At 47.0% G+C, this 19468-nt stretch overlaps 1 protein-coding gene across 1 annotated transcript in view; it reads right to left on the bottom strand.

The window, feature by feature from the left end:
• Positions 1-15527: 15527 nt before the first annotated feature.
• nelfb (negative elongation factor complex member B) overlaps positions 15528-19468 on the bottom strand; it is a 75248-nt gene continuing 71307 nt past the window's right edge. The window contains exon 13 of the mRNA XM_084307919.1: positions 15528-17232. Within this exon, the coding sequence (XP_084164045.1) occupies positions 17074-17232 (159 nt within the window). The 3' untranslated portion in view covers positions 15528-17073. The remainder of the gene's footprint in view (positions 17233-19468) is intronic.

Raw genomic sequence — 19468 nt, 5'->3', positions numbered from 1 at the left:
AATATCAGGCATAAAATGGTTATGCGATTAAAATGCGATTAATTAGATTAATTAATTACAAATCCTGTAATTAATTAGATTAATTTTTTTAATCGCCTGACAGCACTAATATATATATATATATTTTTTTTTAAATTCAGATAATGGTTGAAGAAGTGCGTCTTTAGTCGACGGCGAAAGATTGGACGTGTTTCGGCTGTCCTAACTGGGGTGGGTAGTTCATTGTGGGGCAAGGACTGAGAATAGGCGACTTCTCTTTGATGACCCTCCCGGAGCTTGGATAGGAGTAGGTCTGAGGCGGCCAGAAGATGCAGAGCGTAGGGGTCTTGAGGGTGTGTAGTTAGAGACCATTGACCGGAGGTAGGCGGGAGCGGTTCCCTTTGCCGCACGGTATGCTAGGTCGAGGGCCTTGAAGCGGATTCGTGCAGCAATGGGGAGCCAGTGCAGGTCCCTAAGAAGTGGGGTGACATGGGCCGACTTCGGTAGGTTTGAGATCAGGCGGGCCGCTGCGTTCTGAATGAGTTGAAGAGGCTTAGTGGCAGTGGCCGGGAGGCCAGCGAGCAGTGCGTTGCAGTAGTCGAGGCGGGAGATGACTGTTGATTGGACGAGGAGTTGGGTGGCTTCTTTTGTCAGGAAGAGGCGGGTCCTTCTGACGTTGCTCAGGAGGAATCGGCAGGTTCTGGTTGTCGCTGCGATGTGAGCAGAGAAGTTCAACTGGTCGTCGAGGACAGCACCAAGGTTCTTGGCGGTCGGGGACACGGTCACAGCTGCATTCTCGACTGTGATGGAAAGGTCTGTCAGGGGAGAGGATTTGGCCGGCAGGTGGAGCAATTCTGTTTTGCTTAGGTTCAGTTTGAGGTGGTTGGTCGTCATCCAGGCGGAGATGTCGGACAGACAGGCCGAGATCCGCTCAGAGACGTGGATATCTGAGGGAGGGAAGGAGAGGAAGAGTTGAGTATCGTCGGCATAACAATGGTAGGAGAAGCCATGAGACGTGATAATGTTACCCAGTGATTTAGTGTAGAGGGAGAAGAGAAGGGGTCCTAAAACCAAGCCCTGGGGGACTTGTGTCGAAGGCTGAAGATAGATCTAGGAGAATCAGGACAGAGGAGAGGCCTTTCGCTTTTGCTAAGTGAAGTGCCTCTGTGACCGCAATGAGGGCTGTCTCTGTGGAGTGACCAGTCCTGAAGCCTGACTGATTAGGGTCTAGGAGGTCATTCTGTAAGAGATAAACAGTAAGTTGGTTGGATACAGCACGTTCAAGTGTTTTAGAAAGGAAGGAGAGAAGAGAGACAGGACGGTAGGGTTCAGGGTTGGTTTTTTTATGAGGGGCGTGACTCTGGCTTGTTTTAGGGAGGTGGGGACCACCCCCGAGTTGAGGGAGGAGTTGATGGTTGCAGTTAGGAATGGGAGGATGTCTGGTGCTATGGTCTGGAGGAGTGGGGAGGGTAGCCGGTCCAGCTGGCATGTAGTCGGACGGTTCGACGTTACCAGTGTCAGGGTCTCGGCTTCTGTAATGGGAGAGAAAGATGACAGAGTGAAGGATGAGGTTCTCGATTCAGCATTTGGAATGGGTGGGGGTTTGGAGAAGGAGCTGCGGATGTTCTCCACTTTTTCCTCAAAGAAGATCGCAAAGTCTTCGGCAGAGAAATATGAGGGAGGGGGGGTGGGGGGGGAGTGAGGAGGGAGGACATGGTAGCATGCAGTTTGCGAAGATTCTTGGCAGAGGCCTCGATCCTATGGTGAAAGAAAGAAGCTTTGGCATTAGTAATGGTTTTGGAGAATGTTAACAAGAGGTTGTGATATGTGTTGATGTCAGCAGTGAGGCGTGACTTTATGGATCCTGTTGTATTCCTTTGTGTGCTTCTCCTTGGCTGCTCTCGTCCTGGCATTGTTGAGGTGGTCCTTTGCCTTTTTCCTCTCCTCCATGCTGTCCAATGTTCTTTGGGTGATCCACATTTTGTTTTCTTTCTTTCTTCTTCCCAGACTTTGCTCGCAGGTTGTTTGCCACACGTTTTTGATCTTCTCCCAGCTTTCGTCGATTTCTTCTTCCCCACTGCCCATTTCAGCTAGGGCCTGTAACTTGTTCCTCAGTGTGATCTGGAAGTGCTCCTGTAACTTGTTCCTCAGTGTGATCTGGAAGTGCTTCTGGTGTAGTTTTTCTTCCAGTTTCTTGGTGTCATACTTTGTTATTCTGTTTCCGGGGGTCCCCCTTTTCAGCTTCAGTTGTACCTTTGCTATGACTAAGTGGTGGTCTGATCCCACATCTGAACCTCTCTTTGTTCGCACATCAAGCAGAGATCGTCTGAACTGCTTCCTGATGCATATGTGATCGATTTGGTTGCATGTTTTCTGATCAGGGGACACCCATGTGGTCTTGTGGGTTTCTTTATGTGGGAAAAAGGTTCCGCCAATTACCAGGCTGTTGTCTGCACAAAAGTCCAAAAACATCTGCCCATTTTCATTTCTGCAGCCCACTCCTTGCTGTCCCATGACTGGTACGTATTCGTTGTTTCATGTCGCCCATCAGTATAACCACCTCCCTTTCCGTTGCTTTGAGTAGTGTGTTCTGTAGTTTTCCATAGAACTCTTCCTTTGACTCTTCTGTGGCATCGTTGGTTGGTGCGTATGCCACAATGATCCTGAGTGTGATTCTTGGATGAGACGTTCTGAACTTTGCTGTGATGAGTCTAGAGGAGACTGGTTCCCATCCAATGACAGCCTTCTCCGCCTGTGTTGAGAGCATGATGCCTACCCCCTGCGTGTGTGGGGCGCCTTCTTCTTCATGTCCGGAGTACAGTATCTGTTTCCCGGATGCTAATCTGCTCTCTCCTGAACCTATCCATCTTGTTTAATTTAAACCTAGGATGTGTAAGCCATAGCTTTGCATCTCCTTTGCGATGTTGGCAGCTTTCCCTGCTTCGTACATGGTGCGCATGTTCCATGTTCCAATCTTTGTAGGTTTCCTGGTTGGGAGGACATTCGATCTCCTAGCTTCCCAGAGGCTTTGGCTAGCAGACGTCATAATTTCCATTTCGGATCCACCACCCGGAGACCTTGCGCTCAAGTTATCTGTCAGGGTTTTCGTAATCAAAAGTTTACCTCTGAGTGGGGGATTGGCCTACCCAGAGGTGCTTTTTTTGTCAGGGTAGTGCTCCCTTAGCCCTTTGCCCTCTCAGGCCCACCGGGCAGTGGTTGAACCATTCTCTGTCTGTTCCCTAACCTGAGATCAGTTTGCCATGGGTGACCCTACCAGGAGCACTAGGCTCCAGACAACATAGCTCTCAGGATCCTAAGGACACGCAAACCTCTCCACCGCGATAAGGTGATGGTTCCAGGAGAATATGGCGTGGGACCAGGGAACTGCACCCTCCCCCTTCCCCTCCCTGTGATGCGCTGACCCCACAGCTCGACAGGGAGACCGACGTACAGGAGGTCCAACCCCCTGGCCAATCAGTAAAAGGGGGGAGGGGTTTATCAGTTCACCCCATATGACCCCACACCCTGGATCCAATGCAATAACAAGCAGCGCATGACACCAGTTGTCCAGCATGCTACATGAAAAGCGCATATACCTGCTAGGGTAAAAGCTTTATAGTTTGCACGCCAGCCACAGACGATAAACTTGTTTGTGTAAAAAACTGGCTTTTATACAAGGCTTAGGCTCATGTGCGAAAAGTTGCCACCCGCATTTTTACACCTTTACCAAGTAAAGAAAAAACAACAGACGTTAAAGAGAGGGTCCAAAGACCTCGGTACAATAGCTACATATGTGACCACTTCTGAATACACACAACCCCCTCAGATAATAAAAAAGGTAAAGTTCACTCTTACTACTGCAAGAAGAACGCCGTCTTTTATGATGAGAGAAGACAAAGTCACAGTGAATACGGTCTCAGATCATTTCAAGAGCTCAAACAAATCTATAATGTCCCTAGTACATCCTTCTTTTTTTATTTACAGTTACGCACTGCAATGCGCACTTATGGTGTCCCATGGAATCAGCCTTTACCAGGTCACCCTTTAATGAATATAGTGAATGGCATAAATGTTAAAAATGGTTTTGTTTCTGGGTTATATAATAAAATACAAGGAAAACTAAACAGAACTACAGGTAATACCACTGTCTGGAACATAGATTTAAAGAATTACAACGCCTGCATAAATTGGCAGAATGTATGGGATAATATTCCACTAACCTCTCGTAATTATAATAACCAATTAACTCATTACAAAATGATAAAGATTTTATCTGTCACCCAGGAAACTCTGTCAAATACAAATATTACAAAGTCCTCTATGTGCTTTATGTCCGCAAAAAGTTATAGGAACATACATACATATGATGTGGGAATGTCCAGGAGTACTCGCTTTTTGGGCCAAGGTTGCATTATTTCTCACTAATATAACGGAGATAAACATACCTTGTTTGCCACACATTTTATTATTAAATGATGATTCATCTCTAAAATTAACACCTCACAAAAAGAGAGTGTTTCTGGCCGGTTTAACGGCAGCAAAGAAAATGCTCGTAATGAGATGGAAACCACCCCATAGTCTCAATATTTACCGTTGGAAACTGTCCTTCTACGAAGTATTGAGATTAGAGGCATCCAGTGCTAGAGCACAGGGAGCAAGGACAGAATCGATCCAAATATTACTTACTGCGGCCCAGAAGGTAAAATCAGTACTCCACTAGGTTGAACACTTGTACCTTGACACCAGAGAATGAACAAAAATCATGTTGCTGTTGTTTCCATTTATCTTTTCCATTTATCTTTTCCTTTTCTGTTTACTGTTATAATTAGTTGTGGTTGTTTCTAAATTGTATTGTATTTTTCCCTATTACTTGGTTATCTAACAAACATAATTATGATTTATTTTCTAATTAAGAGTATCCTATACATGTATGCATCAAGGTTTCCCCCTCTCCTAAAATGTCTATGCAAACCCGGGGGGCTGGGAGTGGGGTTAAGAAGCGACCTGGGCTGTTTCGCAGCCACAGGACCGCCAGAACGGAGGAAAAGACTGTCACAACTGCAACAGGCAGGCTACACAGTATATGAATATACTGACGGACAATCTATACTGAAAAGACACTTTTTATGCCACTGTGTGAATTAATATGAAATGCTGATGTGAATGTCTTTCCTCTGAACTTGTTTTAAAAAAAGACAAAATAAAAAGTTGGTCACAAAAAAAAAGAAGACAAAGTCTTTCGACCGAGTGCTAGCCACAGGCCTTGCTAAGCACACATATAATAGCGACCAAAAAAACTGCTCCACTCCCTAAGCAAGAACACAACCCCAACAGTAGTTGAGGGTTTTACATCGTATCCCCAATATATAGTGAATAAAAACATGTTTTGTAACAAAAAATAGTCCCTCACCAGGAGGAACCTTTTATTTAATAACAAAATTATATGTTGGGGGGGGGGGGGGGCAGGGGCAAACAGGGGAGTCACTAGCGCCGCCTGCCGCGTGCAGAGCGCCGTTTGCCCCCACGGGGAGCCGGCCCAGAGGGACGGTGCTGGGGAGTCTCCTGGTCACGTCGATCCCTACCGTTCCCTCCGGGCGTGGGACGACTGGCTGCAGTGGTCACGGCACTCCCTCCCCTCCTGGCCTTCTTGGCGGAAGGCCCAGCAGCGGCGGCGGTGATGGTGGCAACGACCGCAGGCCTCTGCCGGCGTTTCTTCCATCCGGACATCACCAGTGGCATCGGGTCGGGGGAAATGGGGCTGGAGCACGGAGCGCTCCTCCTCCATCTCCATGCAGGCTGCCGTCATCTGCTGCATGGCCGACCCGAAGAGTCCAGCATCGGAGAGGGGGGCCGTGAGCAGCGGAATCCTCCTCTGGTCCGGCACCCGCGCCTGCTCCAGCCAAAGGTGGCGCTGGATGAGAGTGGCCAGGGCGCGCTCCTTCCCGGCGGCTATCGCCTGCAGCTGGGTTAGGTGCAGGATCGCTCCAGCCGCCTGGGCGTGAAGGTACCGTTGATGGTCATCTAGTACCGTCCCGCCCGCCATCAGCCCCGACATGTAGCGCGCCAGCTGCGCGATGTTGGAGGTCGCAGCCAGGCTCTGTGTCGAGGCGATGTACACCTGGTCACTCCACGATGCCAACTGCCTAGCCGACTTCGCCTGGGGAACCGGCTTTCTTAACGGCTCCCACACTATCTCGGGGCAAAGGATGGCTGCCATCAGGCTATCAAGCCGAGGCACCCCGTCCTTTAGCCCCTGGACCAAACCCACCACCCGCGTGACTGGCACGTAGGCGGGGGTAAGGCCAACGATGCGGGAGATTACCTGTCCCTGTGCCACGTAAGCCTCCATTGCTGGGAAGCATGGGCAGACAACGCCCGTCTCTCTCACAGGACGACGTTGCCAGAGATGACCTATCATGTCATCAGGAACAGGTGCCGGCAGTGGCTGCGGCAACGCCATGAGCTCGGGGAACAAGGCAAGCAACTCCCCTTGCATACCTTCTTCCACGTCACTCGCGTCCCTCGCATACGGGAGGCTGCACCGGGCGCCATCGTCCGACACGGCAGATAGCTGGGCATCTTGTCTCGGGGGTGGAGGTTTTAACCCAGTCCCAGAGTACAAGGAACCCCAGGGAGACGTAGCACTCCCTGCCACTCCCCGAGGGGGAGAGTGACACATCTCCGCCGGGCCTTCGAACAAGAGAGCTCCCGCCATGTAATCCTCAGTTTCCATCGGATATGGAGAAGAGGCGAGAGAACTCTCGCTCGGCTCCAGCACAACACTAAAACCAGGCCGTTCACCCCCGCTGCTCGCCGTCTTACGACGAGAGCGAGCCGAGGCGAAGAGTCTGCGACGCAAATCCTCGGCCACCAGAGGAACTGTCGGCCTATCGGCCGACTGTCCCCTGGCGGGGGAACCAGGGCCGGAACCCGGCCACCTCACAGGAGATGGGGGCTCAACGGCCCCTCGGTGAAGCACACTCTCCTCCGGGCACCGCCCAGGCGCACCTGCCTGCCACGACCATGGAACCAGAGACGCCCCACGACGCACGGAGTCAAGTCAAGTCAAGTCAAGAGATTTATTTGTCACGGCATACAAGTATACAATGAAATGCGGGTGGACGCCACAATAGTGAATCGCTGGTGGAGGGTAGCGTTGTAATCGTCTAGACCCTCCGACGGTGAAGACATTATCTCTTTGCTTTTTCCGAAATTTGCGAGGGAGAAAAAACAAAGATACAATGTCAACGTAGCTCTTTTCCAACAACTATTTTGGCACTAAACTTAAAGTGGTGTATACAGACACTGTCAGTGGTGAAAGTAGGGAAGGAGCTGATGGTGTGGCCACGACCCCGCTTATGTAGAGGTTTATCAAAGTAACTTAGTTACTTTGAAAGTAACTAGGTTACGAAGTCGTCGTCGTCCCCCCTGCTGCTGCCACAACATAAGAATGACAAGTTTATTTTTTTTAGATAATGCTTTATTGAAAGTGCATAATGTCATGATTGGCTGCTCAGACAGGTCATCATGAGACGTCATCAGCCATCAGGCAATATAAGGTCACAGCTGTCCACTGCTCAGGGACTCTATGACAGTGGTTCCCAAACTAAATAAAATGTATATAATATAATTTTATTATTATTTTTTTTTAAATCTTTTTCCCCCTCCTTTTTTCCGATTTTTCTCCCATCCCACTGTTTAGTCGTTATGCCAATTCCCAACCCCCTTCCTGGTTGTTGCGCACTCCCCCCTACTGTTGGTCCGGGAGGCCGGAGACTGTCACATGCTTTCCTCCGACGCATGTGCAGCCAGCCGGCAGCCAACCTGGCAGCGCAGATTCTCACCGGGAGAGTGTAACGTGTGGAAGGTCACACTACCTCCCTCCAGATCCTACCCTCGCTGTGCAGGCGTCCCGACCGAACTGTAGGGGTCGCTGTCCACTAGTGTACATATCGATACTGAATATTTAAAACGGCTTCGATACTCATTTCCCGAAATACTGATACTTTCTGCAGTATCGGTACCAGCTGGCGAGTGTTCTACAGCAAGTTGTTGACACGCTGTTCAGAGCGTGCTTGCCCCTCCGCCTGCTCCAGCCCTCCCCCTCACAGAGTCACAGAGCCGTCTTCAGTTTGTAAATAAACATTTTAGCAGTGCCAGCGCGGATCTCCATAAAGAAATGAAAGAGGTTCGTGACAGCTGCTCTTTCAACGTCACTGTGACTGAAGCATTAAACCATTAACTCTAGTTTAATACATGATACGTTGTCTACTGATGGCGCATAATATCAACAGCTGATTCGTTGTAACGTTACAGCTACCAGCTAACGTTAGCTACTGCTAGCAGTTAGCTCCGTTAGCTTAGCTGGCCACCGTTATAATTACTGCATGGAAACGGAGTAACGTTAACGTTTAAACGTTTTGTCGAGGTCATACAATACTACAGTCGACATAAGGTTAACGTTACCCCGTTTCCATCAAGTGTTTAAATAGCAGCAATCTTGTTGAAAATGTAACGTTACTAAAATGCTCCGAGCATAGCCTCTCTCTCTCTCTCTCTCTCTCTCTCTCTCTCTCTCGTTATCTTTAAATAAAAATCGAAACTGTTACTAACTGTAATACAAACAGTTCAGTTTGTTAGGTACATGCAACACAGATTACAGTGTTTACATCTGTCTGCTTGAGAAAATACCATGTTCTGCATTTGCAATAAAAATGATTGAAGTGAGATGAACAGTTATTTTTAAATGTGTGATCTAAAGATAAACAAAGGGTTTTAAAAGTGTTATATTTATCTTCTCTTATAGTACCAGAGAGAAGCTGAGGAGAATCAACCAGCAACAAAAGCTAAATTTGTTTAAAAAAAAATATATATATATTTTTTTGGTATCGAAATGGTATCGAAGTATCGATACTTTTCAAGGTATCGTATCGAAGTCGAAATTCCAGTATCGTGACAACACTACTGTCCACAACGCCCAGGACCCACCCATCAGCTTTCCCACCCCTAACACTGCCAATTGTGTTAGTATGAACGACCAGCCAAGCTGATAGCAATGCAGAGAGCTGGATTCGAACCCAGCGTCTCCAGCGGTGATGGTATATAATATAATTTTAATTAAAAATGTTATATAAAACATGGTATTATAGTTTGTTGTTCTCTCAAATTAGGCATTATGGGTAAATAGTGGCACTTGTGCGTGATGACAGTTTTACTGACGCACCTGCTCCTCTGCTCTGCACTTACCAGCGTAAAAGCAGTGGCTCAGCAAGCAAAATATATTCACTGCTGCATCCACAGGGAAGCCCTAGCTGCATCCACAGGGAGGCCCTAGCTGCATCCACAGGGAGGCCCTAGCTGCATCCACAGGAAGGCCCTAGCTGCATTCACAGGAAGGCCCTAGCTGCATCCACAGGAAGGCCCTAGCTGCATCCACAGGAAGGCCCTAGCTGCATCCACAGGAAGGCCTTAGTTGCATCCACAGGGAGGCCCTAGCTGCATCCACAGGGAGGCCCTAGCTGCATCCACAGGGAGGCCCTAGCTGCATCCACAGGGAGGCCCTAGCTGCATCCACAGGGAGGCCCTAGCTGCATCCACAGGGAGGCCCTAGTTGCATCCACAGGGAGGCCCTAGCTGCATCCACAGGAAGGCCCTAGCTGCATCCACAGGAAGGCCGTAGTTGCATCCACAGGGAGGCCCTAGCTGCATCCACAGGGAGGCCCTAGCTGCATCCACAGGAAGGCCCTAGCTGCATCCACAGGAAGGCCCTAGCTGCATCCACAGGAAGGCCTTAGTTGCATCCACAGGGAGGCCCTAGCTGCATCCACAGGGAGGCCCTAGCTGCATCCCGGAGGCCCTAGCTGCATCCACAGGAAGGCCCTAGCTGCATCCACAGGGAGGCCCTAGCTGCATCCACAGGGAGGCCCTAGCTGCATCCACAGGGAGGCCCTAGCTGCATCCACAGGGAGGCCCTAGCTGCCAAAAAAATGCCTGCTGATCTCAAAAAAGGTTTTGGATGAAGCGGTAAGAACTGTCAATTTTATCAAGGCCCGTCCATTGAATTCACGGTTGTTTGCAGCTTTATGCGATGAGATGGGCAGTGATCACCAGCAATTACTTCTTACTTCTTTTTGAGCATTTGAATGGACTCAATCGGAGTCTTCAGGGGACTTTTTTGCTTCTGCGAAGCAACATCACCCGTCTCATTAGGTAAGTGATAACGTTATCCAGTCTCTCTCTCTCTCTACCTCTACCTCTCTCTCTCTACCAAATACATTCTGAGACAACGGACTCAGTGCTAGGGATGTCCCGTGCCGATCACGTGATTTTCCGAAGATCGGGATCTGCAAAAAATAAAAAAAATAATCTGGGATTTTTTTACTTTTTTTTAACAAACATGACCATGTTCACGTCTTAAACTCATACTGAGGCCTTAGTTTTGGTTTTAAATTGCATATCATCACATTTATTTATTGTCACACAGAGCAGAAGAATTTTGCCAAAACAAACCAATAGTATCCAGCTGCAGAACGGCAACCAGCCACAATCTCAGACCCAAATAATTACATTTTTTATCCCAATTTCTCACATTACATTCACCCTGAATGTTGACGTTATCCAGGTGAAAAGTTAACTTCATTCAAGCGAGGCATTGCAATCCTTGACATAAATCATTTGATGTATAATTAAATCAAAGGATTGGTTTGTTTTGGCAAAATTCTTCTGCTCTGTGTGACAATAAATAAATGAATGATGATATGCAATTTAAAACCAAAACCAAAACTAAGGCCTCAGTATGAGTTTAAGACGTGAACATGGTCACGTTTGTTGAATAAAAAAAAGTTAAACAAAAAAGTTAAAAATAAAAATTTACTTTTTTTTAATCGGATCGGGAAAGATCGGTATCGGTAGATACTCAAAATCACATGATCGGGATCGGATCGGGAGCAAAAAAACGTGATCGGGACATCCCTACTCAGTGCGTACTCCGCAAGTCGCGCGTAACATGCGAGCGAACGTCCCATCTCTGGTCTAGCTGACTGTACCCCTGGCTCTCTTATCATCAGCATTATGAGATAGTAACTAAATAGTAATGCACAGCCACTTGGAAAAGTAACTGTAATCAGATTACTGGCTTGTAAAAAGTAACAAGTTAGATTACTATTTAGTGAAAAAAGTTATCAGATTAGAGTAACTAGTTACTGGCATCACTGCTCATACAGAACCAAGCATTTCACTCTAAAGTACCTAATACGTGACAAATAAAAACAAACTAGAAACTGACCAAATAGGCATTTTCTCAGATACCTGCTAATCAGACACTTTCTTCACTCTCTCAGACCTAGCTTCCCTGAAGCACCTGATATGAACAATGCTGATGATGTTTGCATCCAATGTGCAAAGGGCTGATATCCGACTACCAGGTATAAGACATGCTCCTACTGACAACATTAAGAATGCAGGGGAACAAGATCTAAATCTTTCACGCTCAGATGACTCATCGGATTCAATTGTCTGTTACAGTTTAAAGTCATGCATGGAGCCCATACAATACGTCTAAATATATTAAGATTTAATAAAAATATGCCAAATTATCTCATATTTTCCCAGATGTGAATCCCTAGAAATGAAATATAGAAATGGTGAGGCCTCAGGGGCGGCTAGGTGGCGCAGTGGGCAAGGCGCTCGCCACCAACGCAGGAGACGCTGGGTTCGAGCCCAGCTCTCGCCGTTGCTACCAGCTTGGCTGGTCGTTCATACTAATACAATTGGCAGTATTAGGGGGTGGGAAGCTGGTGGGTGGGGATTGGACGTTGTGGACAGCGACTCCTACAGGTCGGTTGGTGCGCCTGCGCAGTAGAATCAGGAAGCAACGAGGGCGGCGTGTCCCTCCCACGCAGACCCTCGCCGCTGAGAGATCGCGCTGTGCAGGTGAAAAGATGCGACGGCTGCCTCCTCGAGTACCGGAGGGGACACGTGATGCAAGGCTTCGTCCACATTGCAGCCGGCTTGTGGGAGGCATGGCCAACAGCGTTCGAGACAGGGGAGGGTAGAATTGGACAATACGAAATTGGGGAAGGGAGAAAAATAGAAAATAGGGAGAAAAAGTAGATCAAACAAAATAAATGGTGAGGCCTCGTCTATATGTTTTGGATGTGTCCTAGTCTGGAAAGATACTGGAAAGAAGTCTTTCAAACCCTATCTCTAATCCTGAATTTTTTACTAGAACCCAACACTCTGGTTGCCATTTTTGGCACCACTGGAGGAACGATGTGCGCCTGACTTTAATCACACATTGTCCTTCGCCTCTCTTCTGGCCAGAGTTGCAATATCTCCAAACACTGTCAGGCTTTAAAACTGTGTAGGACCCAGGCCTAGAACTGCACCCTGAGAGAGGGAGTTTAGCCCTGAGAGGGAGGTTTGCCCTGAGTGGGAGGTTCGAAGGGTCAAAGTGGGTATCATACAGGAGGGAAGACTGTCAGGTTTTAAACCATGGCTACCAAACAGAGAAGGTAAAGACGACTTTAAACTGTTAAAACAGTCATCCAGAAATGTTTTATTGTACTGTAAAAAACTGATTTTATATGTCTGCACTTTATGTGCACTATTTTACTCTGTCTATTCTATCTTACTCTTTTTATTATTGTCTATTTAAAACTGAATCAAACCATAAACAAGGTGGCCTATTGGGATGTTAGATCCTAATGTGAAAAATTGTGATTTTATGTCTGCACTTTGTCTTTTTTCTGTTGTGAAGCACTTTGAGCTGCAGTTTCTGTATGAAAGGTGCTAAAGTGTATTATTATTATTAATATTACATAAGTGGAGCAATGCTGCTCCACCCACACAGGGTCAGTGGCCGAAGGACATTATGTCGTGCCTAAATCTTGAAAAGATAAGATACTCAGTATCCACCCATCAGCACCGGTCAACCCAGACAGTTTGGTTTGGTAAACATTGCGCTATGAATAGACTATCAGTGTACTGTATGTGTGTAGGGGCAGGTACAATAAGGTCCATCATCAGTGTACTGTATGTGTGTAGGGGCAGGTACAATAAGGTCTATCAGTGTACTGTACTGTATGTGTGTAGGGGCAGGTACAATAAGGTCTATCATCAGTGTACTGTATGTGTGTAGGGGCTAGGGCTGAACGATTAATCGATTTTAAATCGAAATCGCGATTTGAAATGATGCAATTAGCAAAAAAAAAAAAAAACGCAAATATATATATTTTTTAATTTATTTAACCAGGAAGTCCCATTGAGATACAAGATCTCCTTTGCAAGTTGTTGTTATTGTTGTGTTGTGAAGTTTAGACTTCAGAGAGGGAGAGTAAAGTACAGAAAAAAAGTACCGTTGGGTACCGGTATCAATTCCCAGGTAAAAAGAAACATTTTCAGGCTCGGTGTCCCGAACGCGTGTAGCATAATGCCAGCGGAAGAGTGCAAGAGCGCCTCCGCATTTTTCGCCGCGCATGCGCATGAGGTCCTCGCTTAGTTCAGACGCCCCATTCAACACGGTGAATCCCAAACTCGAAACTCCGTTAAGCTCCAGAGAGAGAGGCTGAAAACCGCCAGTTCTTGCCCGACGGATGGGAGCCGAATCGCGGATCCGAGTTTTCTGATGAATAGCCCCAAAACATGGAGGTCGCGAACGGCGCCGGCTTCGCTGACCAGAGCTCTCTCAGATTCAAAATTTTAATCGCAGCCTGGAACATACATGTTTCGGAACCAATGTGTAACTAGACAGTTACAATATAACATTTATATTAATTAACCCAGTTAATGCCATAAGAGAGTCTGGTGGTCAATTACTACGGAAATGTTGTGTCTTACTAATAATAACTAATTCCGCGGTCAATAGAAGTCTCTGTGATACTTTCTGAATATGATTTGGGAATGGGCAGGGTTATAATAGAAGAAAGACAGTGTAAACAATATAATTAACTCTGAATATAATAATGATGAAAAATAAACAGGATACACAACAAGGTGCATGCGATGAGGTTATATGTAGTGCACCTTGTTGTGTATCCTGTTTATTTTTCGTCATTATTATATTCAGAGTTAATTATATTGTTTACACTGTCTTTCTTATATTATAACCCTGCCCATTCCCAAATCATATTCAGAAAGTATCACAGAGACTTCTATTGACCGCGGAATTAGTTATTATTAGTAAGACACAACATTTCCGTAGTAATTGACCACCAGACTCTCTCTTAAGGCATTAACTGGGTTAATTAATATAAATGTTATATTGTAACAGTCTAGTTACACATTGGTTTCCGAAACATGTATGTTCCAGGCTGCGATTAAAATTTTGAATCTGAGAGAGCTCTGGTCAGCGAAGCCGGCGCCGTTCGCAACCTCCATGTTTTGGGGCTATTCATCAGAAAACTCGGATCCGCGATTCGGCTCCCATCCGTCGGGCAAGAACTGGCGGTTTTCAGGCTCTCTCTCTGGAGCTTAACGGAGTTTCGAGTTTGGGATTCACCGTGTTGAATGGGGCGTCTGAACTAAGCGAGGACCTCATGCGCATGCGCGGCGAAGAATGCGGAAGCGCTCTTGCACTCTCCCGCTGGCATTATGCTACACGCGTCCCGAACAGACCCACAGCGTAGGCCAGATGCAAGCCTCATTTTACAATAAACCTCTGTGGGGCTGCTTAAAAAAAATATTATAATCGCAATCGCAATATCGGTCAGAAAAATCGCACTTAGATTATTTCCCAAAATCGTGCAGCCCTAGTAGGGGCAGGTACAATAACATAAGGTCTATCAGTGTACTGTATGTGTGTAGGGGCAGGTACAATAAGGTCTATCAGTGTACTGTATGTGTGTAGGGGCAGGTACAATAAGGTCTATCAGTGTACTGTATGTGTGTAGGGGCAGGTACAATAAGGTCTATCAGTGTACTGTATGTGTGTAGGGGCAGGTACATTAAGGTCTATCAGTGTACTGTATGTGTGTAGGGGCAGGTACAATAAGGTCTATCAGTGTACTGTATGTGTGTAGGGGCAGGTACAATAAGGTCCATCAGTGTACTGTATGTGTAGGGGCAGGTACAATAAGAGTTTTCTTCTTCCTGTTCCTTTCGGCCATGGAATTTAGTGGATCATATTAAGTGAAACTATATGTATTGAAGACACTGTTGGACTGTAACAATTCCATGTACAAAAAAATTAATTATAATAATGAATGAAATTAAATTAAAAGAAGATAGATACCAAAGATCATACCATTTCCTTTCTGTGCATTCAGTAGAAAGCTATCCGGCTGTAAACTAGCCTAGTTTAGCACAAATATATTCTATGCATTATTACAATTATGTATTACAAATAAGTACAAATTAGATTCACTAAAGGAAATCTTGTGATTCTTGGCTTCTTAATGAAATGCAAAAATAATAAAAAAAAAAACGTGAGTTTCAATTAAATACTCTTCTAATGTCCTATCAAGAGGGAGCCTTATAGATAACAGATACAGCTGTAATTGGTATAACTGTGTACCGTAGCGAAATAACACCCATTCCATTTCTAAATAAATCCATTTATTTACAGGCTTCTTGTACTACTAACACAATTCAAATATGACTAAAACACACTGAAAGTCATCCCAACTCCATATGAAAATATATTTGGACAACAATGCAAGAGACTACATGTTTTATATAAAAACAAGAAAAAAGTAATGGATTTCATAAGAGTTGGCCACTGGATTACACAGTCAGAGCTGAAAGATAATTTCAAGACGAACATAAAAGAAAACAGTGAACAAAATTATACTGTAGAATGTTCAGTTTTTTTTTTTTAAGTTTCACGAGCCAATCACAAGGCTATATTTACAATCAGTCAAGTTATCAGACCAGTGGTCTTCTGTCCATTACTGCTGCTGCCTCTGTGGCAGGGGTGGAGGCTGGGGTGGGGACTGTGACAGGGTGGAGCCAGAGAGGAGGGGCAGGGGTGGAGGCTGGGGTGGGGACTGTGACAGGGTGGAGCCAGAGAGGAGGGGCAGGGGTGGAGGCTGGGGTGGGGACTGTGACAGGGTGGAGTCAGAGAGGAGGGGCAGGGTGGAGGCTAGGGTGGGGACTGTGACAGGGTGGAGCCAGAGAGGAGGGGCAGGGGTGGAGGCTGTGACAGGGTGGAGTCAGAGAGGAGGGGCAGGGGTGGAGGCTGTGACAGGGTGGAGTCAGAGAGGAGGGGCAGGGTGGAGGCTGGGGTGGGGACCGTGACAGGGTGGAGTCAGAGAGGAGGGGCAGGGGTGGAGGCTGTGACAGGGTGGAGTCAGAGAGGAGGGGCAGGGTGGAGGCTGGGGTGGGGACTGTGACAGGGTGGAGCCAGAGAGGAGGGGCAGGGGTGGAGGCTGGGGTGGGGACTGTGACAGGGTGGAGTCAGAGAGGAGGGGCAGGGGTGGAGGCTGGGGTGGGGACCGTGACAGGGTGGAGTCAGAGAGGAGTGGCAGGGGTGGAGGCTGTGACAGGGTGGAGTCAGAGAGGAGGGGCAGGGGTGGAGGCTGGGGTGGGGACTGTGACAGGGTGGAGTCAGAGAGGAGGGGCAGGGTGGAGGCTGGGGTGGGGACCGTGACAGGGTGGAGCCAGAGAGGAGGGGCAGGGGTGGAGGCTGTGACAGGGTGGAGTCAGAGAGGAGGGGCAGGGTGGAGGCTGGGGTGGGGACCATGACAGGGTGGAGTCAGAGAGGAGGGGCAGGGGTGGAGGCTGGGGTGGGGACTGTGACAGGGTGGAGCCAGAGAGGAGGGGCAGGGGTGGAGGCTGGGGTGGAGACTGTGACAGGGTGGAGTCAGAGAGGAGGGGCAGGGGTGGGGACCGTGACAGGGTGGAGCCAGAGAGGAGGGGCAGGGTGGAGGCTGGGGTGGGGACTGTGACAGGGTGGAGTCAGAGAGGAGGGGCAGGGGTGGGGACCGTGACAGGGTGGAGCCAGAGAGGAGGGGCAGGGTGGAGGCTGGGGTGGGGACTGTGACAGGGTGGAGTCAGAGAGGAGGGGCAGGGTGGAGGCTGGGGTGGGGACCATGACAGGGTGGAGTCAGAGAGGAGGGGCAGGGTGGAGGCTGGGGTGGGGACCGTGACAGGGTGGAGTCAGAGAGGCGTGGCAGGGGTGGAGGCTGGGGTGGGGACTGTGACAGGGTGGAGGCCCAGGTCCAGGGGCGGAGGTTCGTCTGGCTGGGGAGGACTCTTCTTCTGGGCCTCCAGCTTCTCCGTCAGCTGGGTGTACAGCTCCCTCACCGGCTCACTGCTCTGTGGTCGAGCACAGGGAGAAACGGCCGTCGGTACGTCGTACATCATGACACATGACATCAGTTGCACATTAATCACATGCCTCAGTGACCTCACCGTCACCCATCCCCCGAACGGTGAATCACTGAAGACACTTTTATAACCACTGCCGTGACTCATCGTCACCCCCATATTTATATTGTAAGCACTCTGGATCCTGCCTTGTATACCTTATACCTTTATTTATAAAATATATCTTATATATCTATTTCTTAGCATTAACATTTTATTTTGTTAAGTATTGTGAGATTTTGTGTGAAGGGCGGACTAGCAAAGTAAGATGTTCACTGTTTAACTGTGCACTGTCACATGACAATAAACAATCTTGAATCTTGAGGAAAGGCCTCTGTGAGTAGTGAGTACCAATTCAAGTGCTTCTCAACTTAAAACTCATTCATGCTGACTAGTACGGAGTACGTCCATCAATACAACCCTTGCATTGAAGAACCATATAAGTCCGTTTTGAAATCTTTTGGACAGCCCATGTATTTGCAGTTGTGAAGTTAATCTAAATCACTTGTAGTGTTGAATGTGATATATCGTAAATGGTGCATTTATATGGTGTTTTTCTCCAAAGCGCTTTACAATTTCCCCCCTCACATCCACCCATTCACACACCGATGGCGCAGCCAACCATGCAAAGTGCCAACCTGCACATTGGGAGCAATTAGGGGTTAGGTATCTTGCTCAAGGACACTTTGACGCGCTGCCCGGGAATCGAACCGGGAACCTTCAGACTGCCTGACGACCGCTCTACCTCCTGAGCCGCTGTCGCCCCAAGAAAGTACTCAAGCTCTACTGTCTTTAACTATGAATGAACACAACACACTAACTTACCATCTTTAGATAATAAAGTACTCAACCTCTACTGTCTTTAACTATGAATGAACACAGCACTCTAACTTACCATCTTTAGATAATAAAGTACTCAACCTCTACTGTCTTTAACTATGAGTGATTATACAACGGCATGCAAATTTCTCGATTCTGATTGGCTGAAACAGTCCATTTACACGTCTTTATTGGCAACAATCCACGGTCCTGGGCTCAGGACCCGCCCACAACCGAATCACATATCACTCCGCCGGCTCACTCCGGGAGAAAACAAGATCGCGGACAACAAATGGATATGTTGATAGCGCCATAACGACTAAATATGAAGCGATTCTGTCACTGCGAATGTGTTAGTCCTTTAAACAATGTTGGATGATGTAATTGATGGGTCTTGAGTCATTCTAGAACAAAAGAAAAATCGCGATTTGATTGATTGATCAATTTGCATTTTTTTTTTCAATTTCTTTTTCCTTCTCTCTGACTGTCAGCGCTAGCTCTAGTCTCCACCCACCCCCACACACACACACACACACACACCTGTCTGCAACACGGGTCAGACTGAGAGAGAGCTGGGTGCTGCGCTGTTCTAAGTGAGCATGGCCTATTGAGTTGATTGATTGCTAATTTTATTACTGTACGCTTGGTTTCCAACTGGTTAAGTTTAGGCCCTCTACAGTAGGTTTAAAAAAATAAATAAAAAAATAGGGCGAAGAAAACGTTTTTTTCCTATAGGGCAAAGAAAACTTTTTAATTTGTTTTACCTACTTTCTATAGAAGCATCTAAGAATGAAGTTCTATGGAAAGTAGGTCTGCATTCCCTTAACAATTGTGTGTATTGAGCCGTACTGTATTGTACCCATTCTGCATCTGGTAATAAAATGTTCAATCAATCATTCCAATAATACACAGTTGGATGTGTTAGTTGGTTGGATGCACTTCAAGCTGCTTCCACATGAGGCAACTTCTCTCAATCATTCCAATAATACACAGTTGGATGTGTTAGTTGGATGGATGCACTTCCGATCTGCTTCCACATGGAGGCAAATTGTCTTTTTTGTAGTTGTGGGAACTACTTTTTCTGGCGGATGGTTTTTTCAATAAATCTTCGATTAATGTGTGTTTATTGTATAGAAATAAGGTTGGATGAATGTGGCAGTTGTATAAAAGCTTTACACCACTTGCAGTCGTGATTTGTGAACAATAAACCATGCCTAGGGGGGTCTAACGACCACCCCTAGGCATGGTTTATTGTTCACAAACCACTCCTGCGCGTGATGTAATGCTTAAACACAACACACTAACTTACCATCTTTAGATAATAAAGTACTCAACCTCTACTGTCTTTAACTATGAATGAACACAA

The sequence above is a fragment of the Notolepis coatsorum genome (assembly GCF_963971535.1).
Source record: "Notolepis coatsorum genome assembly, chromosome: 2".
NCBI classification, from domain to species: Eukaryota; Metazoa; Chordata; class Actinopteri; order Aulopiformes; family Paralepididae; genus Notolepis; species Notolepis coatsorum.
The sequence above is the reverse complement of the archived record's forward strand: the minus strand, read 5'-3'. Positions and strand labels throughout refer to the sequence as shown.